At 41.3% G+C, this 12,500-nt stretch overlaps 1 protein-coding gene across 3 annotated transcripts in view; it reads left to right on the top strand.

Moving 5' to 3' along the window:
- The window catches only part of LOC119598561 (serine/arginine repetitive matrix protein 2-like), a 75,661-nt gene that overhangs the window by 39,264 nt on the left and 23,897 nt on the right, over nucleotides 1–12,500 (top strand). For all 3 annotated transcript variants that reach the window (XM_037948201.1, XM_037948202.1, XM_037948199.1), the window contains 2 exons: nucleotides 4,216–4,252; nucleotides 11,487–11,577. In XM_037948201.1, the coding sequence (XP_037804129.1) occupies nucleotides 4,216–4,252; nucleotides 11,487–11,577 (128 nt within the window). The remainder of the gene's footprint in view (nucleotides 1–4,215; nucleotides 4,253–11,486; nucleotides 11,578–12,500) is intronic.

The following is a 12,500-nucleotide window of genomic DNA, read 5'->3' as shown; positions in this document are numbered from 1 at the left end:
ATGACTCTGACTTGCGTGGAATTCTTGACGCGTTTTACTTACTGAAGTATAAGTGTGTCGTTATATTCCCTGACATTTATATTATTAGTATTCAGAAAAATGTGTATATGCACACAAAGGCGAAAAAGGTCATTTCTTACATGTTCCATATAATGAGACGATTTTGATGCCAAAATATGTATGTTTCTATATAAAGATATAAAATGTGTACATTATCTCATCTTTCCTCAAGTCAAATACAGAACACAGAGATAGAGTGACAGCGCCTTTACAGCCGATTAAGGTATTTCCCCCCCCAAAAAAAAAAATATATATATATATATATTATTATTATTACCCAACATTTGTGCTATAAACAAAACGCGCTTTCCATGTCATCAGTTCAAAATGTAAATTGATAATGTAAAGCAATTCAACTTTACGTCTTCTCAAAATCGAATACACAAACCGGAGTTAACGTGGCGGCGCCTTTACAGCTGGTTAAGGTGTATACAAAGACCGGGAATTTATAGTCTACAGTGAAGAAGGCGTGACAGGCAGAGCGTGAATGACGTGAGGGGGAGGGGGAAAAAAGAAAAGAAAAAAAAGAAAAGAGGGAGAATAAAGAGAGAAGGAAAAAATTAAAAAGTAAACAGCACGTGGTAGGTAGTGTTTCAACCCCGGTAGGTTTATTTTCCAAGATGGTCGGTTTTCTCTGCCTTTCTCCTTATTTCTCTTTCTTACTTTCTGTCTATTTGTCTTTCTTGCCGTGCTCTAATTTCTCCATTCCGTTCTATTTCATTCTTTCTTATCGTTATCTATTCGTTTTTCTTTCTCCTCCCTTCAGATATCTTCCTTATTTTTTACGAATCCAAAGCAAAACAGATAATAGATTTTCCGTGACGTATTAGAACAAACAAAATAACGAAAAAGGGCAGACACAACAAACTTATATCATTACAAACAATAAACAAAAACAAAAAATTCTAACCGTTCCATTGAGTCACATTTTCATCTCTCAGCTATGACGTCATACGACTGACGTCAGTCATACGTCAGCCAATCGGCTTTCTCAACATGGCCAGGCGATTTGTTACCATAAGATCCGTAATGGAAACACGCCGGAAGAAGGGGGTGTGGGGTGGGAAAAACGGGGGGGGGGGGGGGGAGAGGAGTAGGGAAAGAGAGAGGGGGAGGATAAGGAGGGTGGGAGGAAGAGAAGGGAGAGAGAGGGAAGGGGAGAATAAGGAGGGTGGGAGGAAGAGAGGGAAGAGGAAAGGGAGGAAGAGGGGGACGAGAAAAGGGAGGGGAGAGAAGGAGAAGAAGGGTGGGAGGAAGAGAGGGAAGAGAAAAGGGAGGGGAAAATATGGAGGAATGTGAGGGGAAGAGAAAAGGCTGAGAGAGAGTAAAGAGGAAGGAAAAGGACAGGGCGGAATAGGGATAAATGGAATGAGGAGAGAGAGGAAGAGAATCAAGGAGGGAAGATAAGAGAGAGAGAGGGGAAGCAGAAAGAGTGAAAAGTCGAAAAAAGGGAAAGAACGGGGAGCAGGAGAGGCAAATAAACACACCTGGTCACTTATTTCGTCTCGAGTTTTCTTCTTCTTCTTCTTCTTCTTCTTCTTCTTCTCTCTCTCTCTCTCTCTCTCTCTCTCTCTCTCTCTCTCTCTCTCTCTCTCTCTCTCTCTCTCTTTCTCTTCCCCCCCTCTCTCTCTCTTTCCTTCTCCCCTCTCTCTCTCCCCCCCCCTCTCTCTCTCTCTCAAAATAATTATGTAAGGATTATATTGATAGCTTTTAGAGGTCCTCAAAGAAATGATATATATTATTTTGATGATGGCCATGATGATATTGACTTTAGAAATAACAACAGCATGATAATAATGATAAAAGTAATATTGAGAAAGAATGATCGTAATACTAATAATAATGATAACAGTAAGAGTGATAATATTAATAATAATAATGTTGACGATAATAAAATATCAATAATAATAATGATAACAATGATAGCAACAATCATGGTGAAAATCATGATAACTATGATAATGATTATGATATTGATAAAGATCATAAGAATAATAACAATGACAGTAACAGATACAATAACACCCATAAGAACATAAAAACCCAATAACACTTTTGTCAACAGCAAACCAAGAGCAACGTCAACAACAACACAAAAGGAAAGATTCCAACACACGCTGCCGAACACTCTCTATCTATCTTTTTTTTTTCTCTCTCTCTCTCGCTTTCTTTCTCTCTCTCTCTCTCTCTCTCTCTCTCTCTCTCTCTCTCTCTCTCTCTCTCTCTCTCTCTCTCTCTCTCTCTCTCTCTCTCTCTCTCTCTCTCTCTCTCTCTCTCTCTCTCTCTCTCCTTACTTTACCTCTCTCTCTTTCCCCACTCCGTCCCTCCCTCCCTTCCTTCCCTCTTTCCCTTTCCTTCCTCCCTCACTCCCTCTCTCCCTCTCTCCCTCTCTCCCTCTCTCCCTCTCTTTCCTCGCCCTCCTCTGACCTAAGACGCACCCTGTAGTCAAGAATACACGCACGCACGCACGCACGCACATACATTTCCCTGGATGTTCTTGTTTTCTCTCGAGGTCTAATTTGGTTATAACATTTACCTTCGCCATTAGGTCGAGAATCCCGTGCTCGCGACGTTGCCAATTCTTCCTTTCCGCCGTTGTCGTCTGTTTCGTGTTCTTCTTTCTGTTTTTTCTTGTGCAACTTCGTCTCTTTCTGGTTCGAGTTTGTAGTTTTGTCTCCTCTCTCTCTCTCTCTCTCTCTCTCTCTCTCTCTCTCTCTCTCTCTCTCTCTCTCTCTCTCTCTCCTCTCTTTCTCTCTCTCTCTCTCTCTCCTCTCCTCTCTCTCTCCTCTCTCTCTCTCTCTCCTCTCTCTCTTCTCTCTCTTCTCTCTCTCTCTCTCTCTCTCTCTCTCTCTCTCTCTCTCTCTCTCTCTCTCTCTCTCTCTCTCTCTCTCTCTCTCTCTCCTTCTCTCCCCCCCCCTATTCTCTCTCTCCCACTCACTCATTTTATCTTCGCTCACTTCTCTCCCTCTCGGCATCCTCTGACGTCACGCAGCTGGCTCGGCGTACCCATCCAGCGACGCTCAGGTGGTTCGAATTCGCCATATCTATTGTCGGTCATAAGTTTCAGCTCTGATTTATTGTTGATATCTTCAAACGTCATATGTTATTCAACGTTTGACCTTTCTCTCTCTGTTTCTCTCTCTGTTTCTCTCTCTCTCTCTCTCTCTCTCTCTCTCTCTCTCTCCTCTCCTCCTCTGTCTGTTCTGTCTGTCTCCACGTCTCTCTTTCTCTCTCTCTCTCTCTCTCTCTCTTCCCTCTCCTCTCTCTCTCACTCTCTCTCTCTCTCTCTCTCTCTCTCTCTCTCTCTCCTCCTCTCTCTCTCTCTCTCTTCTCTCTCTCTCTCTCTCTCTCTCTCTCTCTCTTGATATCTTCAACAATTTATTACTTTGCTCTCTCTCTCTCTCTCTCTCTCTCCTCTCTCTCTCTCTCTCTCTCTCTCTCTCTCTCCTTCTCTCTCTCTCTCTCTCTCTCTTGATATCTTCAAAACATAATTTGTTATTTAACTTTTGACCTCTCTCTCTCTCTCTCTCTCTCTCTCTCTCCTCTCTCCTCTACTCTCTTCGTTCTCATCTCTCTTCTCTCTCTCCTCTTTCTCTTTCCTTTTCAAGGGGATAAAAGGTAGAAAGTCGAGCGTGCCAAGTGATTGATATTTCTAGCTCAGTAGAGGCTGCTTTGACGTCTAACTGGACGGGACTCTCGACCTTAATGGCGTCACACCATAATGAGCATGGCGGTTCGGGGTGTGAAGATGTTTTTAAAATGATGTGTGAATGATGGCCATGAGGTGACATGCGGTGACGCGATTATTTATCAATCATGTGTAATGTGAGAGACATCATTATTGAGCTCGGTCCTTGCGTGTTTGCTTGTTGTCTGTTTATCTTGGTGTCTTTCTTTTATATAGTCTTCCTTTCGATTTTTTTAAATCTCTGTCTCTGTTTCTCTCTCTCTCTCTCTCTCTCTCTCTCTCTCTCTCTCTCTCTCTCTCTCTCTCTCTCTCTCTCTCTCTCTCTCTCTCTCTTTCTCTCTCATCATTCTCATTCTCTCTCTCTTTCTTTCTCTCTCTCTCTCTTACTCTCTCTCTCATTCTCTCTCTCTCTCTCTCTCCCTCCTTTTCATCAGTGTGATTAATTATTCCCTCCTTTTCCTTTACAGAAGATGATCGTCGTGGACGAGCGAGAGCCAGTCGGAGGTAAATATGCAATTTTTATTTCGATTTTTTGGATTAGTGTGTGCTGGATACGTGTATATAATTATTTTTTACTGTCGTTATCAGTTATTTTTGTCATTATCAATGTTTTTTTTTTTCATAGTTATCTTTATTACCACTATTATTGCTATCATTATTATCATTATTACTATTAATGTGTGTGTGTTTGCAAATATACGTGTATATGTATCTTTCCCTCTTTACTGAAAAATCAAATAATTGATTATGGAAATTTTACATCACATGAAGATGAAAACCAACCTGATAAGCCACCATGGCTGACGAAAACAAAACATTCCTTTAGTTGTTGTTTTTTTCAGACCCTCAGACCTGAAAATTTCATAAGTGAACAACCGCAAGGCACGCAACAGCCCTAAAAACATTAAATGTCCTTTTTTTTAGAAGTGTGAATATGTTGTAGTGTGGGTGCCATGTAAACAGATGAGAGTGAAGACGAGAGTGGGTGTTTTTATGCTCGTATTCCCTAATAGAACGACCCGCATGGCAACCATTCATAAAAGTTAACGAATTCATTTACTGTGAAATCATGTCTTGACGCGCATTGTAAGCGCTATAAATGTGAAGATTCTTATCCGTAAACACGTCTTGACACAGATTTCATGTTTGTTGTTGTTTTCGTTACTATTTTTAATGTCTTTTTTTGTGATCTTACTCCTTGTATGGTTTGATCAGACGTGCCGTTCGCATACCGTTCGCATACAGTCATGGGCTAGGGCGGGAAATTTCCTTGAATGGGTGTGGTATCATGGCCGTCGGCGGGAAAATTAGGTCGATATGAATCATCTTTTTTCTCCTGCGTATTTTCTCCGTCGTGTTTCTGGAGGAGGTTGATCTTTGGCTAGATTTGGAATTTTGTTCACATTGCTGTGTGCGTGTCTGTATATCTCCTTGCGTTCTTTTTTTCTTTTTTCTTACTTCTTTTGTGTGTGTTGTGTGTGGTGTGTGTGTGTGTGTGTGTGTGTGTGTGTATGTGTGTGTGTGTGGGTGTGTGGGGTGTGTGTGTGTGGGGTGTGTGGTTGGGGTGTGTGTGTGTGTGTGTATGTGGCATGTGTGCATATATATATATATATATATTATATATATATATATTAATATTTTAATATATATACATATACATATACATATAATATAATATATATATTATATATATATATATATATATATATATATATATATATGAAATTGCTAACATTCAGAAATAAGTAAGAGCTGATGACTGCACCAGCCCCATCTTTTATTGTTATTTCGAACTACGTGATCGCTCCTACATGCAGCTCGTCATTATCATGGATTCTGGATCACCTTTTTAGTCTTTTGTGAATATTGTATATCATAAAAAAAAATCTGACATCACTGATAAGCACTTTCAAAACGCCTTTCCTTGCCTTCGGGAAAAGTTCGAGTAATTTCGACCGAATATTTTGATGACGTCAGTGTACACAAGCAGACGACACCAAATGTGCGCCAACGCCATCTGTTGTTTTAGTTTGGCACTTTTTTTTTTTTTTTTTTTTTTTTTTTTTTTTTTAGAGAGAGAGAGAGAGAGACGAGAGAGGGGAGAGAGGAGAGGGAGGAGAGAGAGAGGAGAGAGAGAGAGAGAGAGAGAGAGAGAGAGAGAGAGAGAGAGAGAGAGAACCCAGACCATCACACGGTGTCGGGTCTCTTGCTGATCTCTCCTGTATATTTTCTCAGAGATCCTGATGTCGCCGGATTTTTCACCTTTTACGCTCGAAATACCATAGACAAAATTAATAAATGATTCAGGTCCATCTGAAAGCTCCTTACATTTAGTGAACTTCGAACAACGGTTAGAACTTTCAGTGGAATTTTGAGATTTTTCATTCTGTTTCCAGTGGATTTTTTTTTTTTTCACTTTCTTGCATGACACTTAATTTATTTTCACTGTTGTTACCTTCCTTATGTTTGTTTTGTTTTGTTTTTCTCCTTTTTTACCATTTCTTCTTTGTCATCTCTCATTACTGCATTAACTTTTGTTCTCTTTATTTTTTTTTATTTTTTTATTAAAGCCTTTTTCCTTTTATCTTAAAAGTTTTTTTTTTCTTTTTCTTTCTAGGTCTCTTTTTTTCCGTTTACGTGGATGTTCATTATGTAATTTTACCTTATATTGGGAATATAGAGAAAGAGAGAGGGGGGGGGGAGGGGGAGTAGGTAGAGATAGAGGGGGGGAGGAGGAGGAAGGAGGAGAGAGAGAGAGAGAGAGAGAGAGAGAGAGAGGGGGGGGAAGGGGAGGAAAGAGGGAGGAGAGAAGAAGGGGGGGGAGGGGGAGGGAAAGAGAGAGAGAGAGAGAAGGGGGGAGGGGAGGAAAGAGGAGAGAGAGAGGGAGGGGGGAAGGGGGGGGAAAGAGAGAGGAGAGAAGGGGGGGAGGGGGAGGAAAGAGAGAGAAGAGGGGGAAAAGGAGGAGGAGAGAGGGGAAGAGAGAGAAGAGAGAGGGAAGAGAGAAGAAAGGAGAGAGAGAGAGAAGGGGGGGAGGGGGAGGAAAGGAGAGAGAGAGAGAGAAGGGGGGGAGGGGGAGAGAGAGAGAGAAGGGGGAGGGGGGGAAAGAGAGGGGGGGAGGGGGGAGGGGGGAGAGAGAGAGAGAGGAAGGGGGGGAGGGGGAGGAAAGAGAGAGAGAGAGGAGAGAAGGGAGGGGGGGGAGAAAAGAGAGGGGAGAGAAGGGGGGGGGGAGGGGGGAGAGAGGGGGGGAGGAAAGAGAGGGAGAGGAGAGAGAGAGAGAGAAAAGGAAGAGAGGGAAAGAGAGAGGAGAGAGGGGGAAGATGCAAAGATGGGTGGAAAGGGAAAAGAGGACCTTAAATCTTGTGCACAAACCCAAACAATCCCCAAATATTCTTATTGTTCTATTACTTAGTTTCTTTTTATATATTTCTATTTTCTGCCTTCCTCTTTCCCCTCTCTCCCCCTCTCCTTTCCTTCCCTTTACTCTTCTCTTCTCTCTTTTCCATTCCTATCTCGGGCTTTTGTCCTAATCTCTCCTTGTTTTATCTATTCCCTTCTCTCCCCCCCCCCCCCCCCCCCCCCCCCCCCCCCCCCCCCCCCCCCCCCCCCCCCCCCCCCCGGGGGGGGGGGGCCCCCCGTCCCCCGATTGCCCCTTTTCCTTATGAGTTTACCAGGGGTTTTTTTCCCGCCCCAAAATTTTTTTACCAATGCCTTTTTTTAATGTTTTTTTTTTTTTTTTAAGATCCCTCCCCCCCTTCTATATACCTTGCCCCCCTTTTTTTGCCCCCCCCCCAGTACCCTTAATTTTTGCCCCCCCCCCCCCCTTATTCCCTACCCATGGCTTGCCTTTTTCCCTTTCCCTGCCCATTTCTTGCCTCTTTCCCTACCCACATATCCCTTTCCCTCTCCTTTTCCCTACTCCTACCTCATCCCTACCACCCCGTCCCTTTACCCTTTTCCCTACCCCTACCACGCCGCCCCGACCCCTTTCCTTACCCCCTTTTCCACCCTTTTCTCCTCCCTACCTCCTTCCTACCCCTTTCCCTACCCTCTTTCCTTACCACCTTTCCCTACCCCGCCACCCCCCCCCCCCCCCCCCCCCCCCCGCCCCTTACCCCTATCCCCTACCCCTTCTGACCTGCCCCCTACCCCCTATCCCCTACCCCTTCTGCCCCTCCCCTTACCCCCTACCTCCTACCCCTTTGACCTGCCCCCTGCCCACTGCCCCCTACCCCTTCCGCCCCTACCCCGTCCCGACCGGAAGTCAGGAATTACCCTCATTATAAATAAAACGAGACGCTCTGCCGCTTCAGCCCCGGGCGGGAGGAACAGGAGGAGAGGGTGGAATGTTAACCGTTTTTTTTTAACCTACCTTGCTCCTATTTTTTGTCTCTATTCTCTCTCTTTCTTTCTTTCTTTCTTTCTTTTTTTCTTCCTCTTCCTCTTCTCTCTCTCTCTTCTTTTTTCTTCCTTCTTCTTCCTCCTCCCTTCCTTCTTTTCCTCCTCTCTCTCTCTATCTTCTCTCTTTTCTCTCTCTCTCTCTCTCTCTCTCTCTCTCTCTCTCTCTCTCTCTCTCTCTCTTTCCTTTTCCTTTTTTCAGTTTTAGTGCCGAGGAAGTGCCTGGGATCTATTCTTAGAGGGAGGGAAGCGGGAAGGGGGGGGGGAGGTAGAGGGGATGACGGGATGTTGAGAGTCCTCGTTGGTCTTTCTTCTCGGTTTTTGCGTTTCTCTTCTTTATCTCTTTCTATCTCTTTCTCTTCTTTATCTTTCTGTTCTTCCTTTCTCTCTCTCCCTTTCTTTCCTTACCTTTCCCTTTCCCTCCTCTCTCTCTCTCTCTCTGTCACTGTCTCTCTCTCTCTCTCTCTCTCTCTCTCTCTCTCTCTCTCTCTCTCTCTCTCTCTCTCTCTCTCTCTCTCTCTCTCTCTCTCTCTCTTCCTCCCTCCCTCTTTAACTCTTTATCTGTTTATCAACCTATCTACCAATCTTTTCATCTTCTGATTTCTCTATTCTTCTTTATCGCTATCCCCTCCTCTCTTTCCTTTTCCCCCTTTTTTTTTTTTCCTCTTTCTCATTCTATCTATCTATGCATCCTTTTTTCTTCATTTTCTCAAATCTTTCTCTTTCATCCTATCGATATATCCGTCTTCTTTTATCTATCTCATTCTAGCAATGTATCTACCTGTATATCTATGTACCTAACTCTCTATCTATATGATTACCTTCCTTTATAGCAATTGATTTAGCTAAGATTTACCTCCACACCAAATAACGACAAGAAAAAAAAAAAAAGTACTTGCTATCTCTTTCTCTCTCTCTCCCTCCCCCTCCCCCCTTTCTCTCTTCTCCCCCCATTCTCTCTCTCTCTCTCTCTCTCTCTCTCTCTCTCTCTCTCTCTCTCTCTCTCTCTCTCTCTCTCTCTTCTCCTTCTTCTTCTTCTTCTTCTTCTTTTCTTGTTCTTGTTCTTCTTCTTCTTCTTCTTCTTCTTCTTCTTCTTCTTCTTCTCCTCCTTCTCCTCCTCCTCCTCGCAAAGAACAACAAAACAGTAAACAGTTTGTTTACTGTTATTCTCCCGTCACGTGAATAACTGTTTTCGGATTAACAGTAGTTCGACGTCTAAGGTATATCATTATGCTGTAATATATAGTTCAAGGGTAATGTTACAGTGTTGTAATATTTAATTCAAGGACATTTTTTACTGTTGTAATATCTAATTCAAGTGCGTTTTTTTTTCTATGTTGTATATAATTCAAGGACATTTTACTATGTTGTAATATTTAATTCAAGGTAATTTTTTACTATGTTGTAATATCGAATTCAAGTCTTTATTTACTATGGAGGAAATGAAGTGATGGTCAGATATAATTTTTTTTTTTTTCGTTTACTACTTAATTTGTAGGTTTTTTATTTTTTTTTTTAATTATAGCTAGTTTACATACACGGAAATCTTCAAGTAAAAACTCCCCCCCCCCTTTTTTTTCTCTCTTTTTTTCTTTTTTTTTGTATCATTCACGTCCCAGGGTCGCACTCGGTATGCTCCGGGTTAACCGTCCTGACAATCCACTCATTAAAAGCAGTAGCCAAGTCTTCCTCTCGTGCTCACTACGCCATGCAGTCGGGTTCTGGTTTTAAGAGCCTCGTAAAAATATTTTGTAGCTGTATTTTAATCCGTAGCGGTTTGGATTTGCAGTACCTGAGTTTTCGTTGATGAAAGCGCGCGGGTTAGGTTAGCGTATTCGGGTGTTTTAAAACCGAGTATATCTATTTATACTATTTGGGTCACGATAACAAAACCATGCACTATATGTTTGCAGTTTTAGTTTTAAAATATCATGCCGATAGTAATGGTTAGGACAAAGCTAAGAAAATCATGCAAATTAAACCTAGTAAGCGTAAATTATAGTTATAAGCTTGGCTAAAAGAACAATTCTTATGGATTAGATTACAGTATTTAAGTCTTGCAAAATCATGGAGATTACGTCATGGTAATTCTCTAACTGTCTGATGAAGTTATAGTCTATTATTTGCGTCTTTGTTGCTCAAATCATGCAGCTTCAGTGGGCAGAGGCTTGTGCAGAATGTTAAAACAAATCAAGTGTTTGTTCAAGGTCCATGACCGCAGCCTTGCATGTTGCATACTACCTAGACAGAGTTGCATCCAGTATGACAGCTGCAGTATGACGCGATCCCTACAAGGACCAAATTCCACAGCACAGGAGACCTTGTAACTGAATACGACTTACAGTTCATCCCTTTTCGCCCGAGAGTTCACTACCTGAAGACCGCTCAGTGAGTCACACGAAATAACTCCTGGTGCTTGATACATCAGGCATTCGGTGGCCGGGAGCTGAGAGTGCCAACTCGTGCCATGAAGCGCTGGCCCTACCATGAGCTTTTCTGTCACCGTAATGACACAAACAAATAAAAAAAAAACTGTATTACGCAAGCACAACTAGGTTTTGCATTGATGGCATGCTGCTTGGGTGCTCCAATGATGTACCTTCATGTAGTATGTATGTGTCCTTGGAGAGTCTTCCTTACGATTATAATACTCTTATATACACTTACATTAAGTACGAAATTGCATTATCTTACGTCACCGAAATTTTTGTGTTGTGCTTCTGTTGCCTTTAGAATCTGTATAGGCAGATATGGGCTTACTGTACTACACCTTGGCTGTGAATAATGAGATACCGTGCAAGACTCCCATGGTAGGTTTAGTTCTGTTTTTGAGGCTACGAACTTGGGTGTTGCAAGAGCACTACATTAATTTTATGAACATAAAATATACATGACATAGTGGAGAAACGCAAATGGACACACACACATCTATATCTATCTATCTATCTATCTATCTATATTATATATATATTATATCTACACATATTTACGTATTTATGTATGTATTTATATATACATGCATAATATATATATATATATATATATATATATATATATATATATATATATATATATATATATATATATATATATATATAGAGAGAGAGAGAGAGAGAGAGAGAGAGAGAGAGAGAGAGAGAGAGTGAGAGAGAGAGAGAGTGAAAATATATTATGCATATATATATGTATGTATGTATACATATAAATATTTATGTGTGTGTGTGTGTGTGTGTGTGTGTGTGTGTGTGTGTGTGTGTGTGTGTGTGTGTGTGTGTGTGTGTGTGTGTGTGTGTGCATGTACGTGTTTATGTTTCCAGCTCAGCCATGCTTTCTCCCTTTCCAGAGCTCCCTCCGCCTTTCCCTCCCCGGAACGTGGAGGTCAAGGAGGACGTGGACATGCGGAAGTACTATGACCTCAAGAAGGAGATTGGGAGGTAGGTCAGGCCAAGACACGACAGGTCAAAGTGGGGGGAAAAAAGAAAGAAAAGAATTAAAAAGAAAAAAAAAAGAAAAAAAAAAGAAAAAAGAAAGATAGAAAAAAAAATATATATATATAAAACTGATGATGTCAATAATTTAATAATTTATTTACATTAAAGAAATGAATGTGTAATTTACTTTCGACTGAATAACGTTCTTGTTGATTTTTATCTCTTCTTTAACTCAGCTTTATATCCCTGCATTCTATTCAAGTCTGTTTATATTTATCTTCTTTATTTTCTATCTTCGTTCTTCTCTCTCTTATCCTCTATCTTTTTTTCCTTTACATCACCTCTGTCTAACGTCAGTGTCACTTACACACTTGGCCATTGCTTAAATTGGCTCGCTGGCTAGCCGGGGCGAAGATCACTATCTCCCTGTGCAATAGACTCGCTTTAAATTGCTTCATAGATGATAGCCGTATGTCGAACTGATTTCGCGATTTGTAGTATACGTTTTACTGTATTTTTTGATAGCCATGTATATATTAGATAGGATTGTTTTGTAAATGATATCGGCAATATATTCTTTCAAAGATTTTAAACGTTATTGGTATGAGTTTCGTCTGTGTCCCTTGGAGATAAAAAAAAAATGACAGGGGACGATCAAGATGCGCATTGGCTCACCCTTAAACGCTATCTCGTAATTAATCTGTAGAATTCGTCTGCTAATGTCGAAAACAAAAGCTATCGACGCGGAATAAATGTAAAATTTAGGTGTTATTTTGTTTTCAGGGGAATATTAGGCATTTAATCGTAAAGCATATATTTCTTTAGGCTCTTAAATCAATTCTGATCATTAATATGTTTAAAGGCTATGGAAATTTAACAGTATATTCATTAATTACTAAACGTATCAGATCGTAGCGATATTTTTT

This window comes from Penaeus monodon, chromosome 41, assembly GCF_015228065.2.
Source record: "Penaeus monodon isolate SGIC_2016 chromosome 41, NSTDA_Pmon_1, whole genome shotgun sequence".
NCBI lineage: Eukaryota > Metazoa > Arthropoda > Malacostraca > Decapoda > Penaeidae > Penaeus > Penaeus monodon.
Note: the sequence above shows the minus strand (reverse complement) of the source record. Positions and strands in the feature narration are given on the sequence as shown.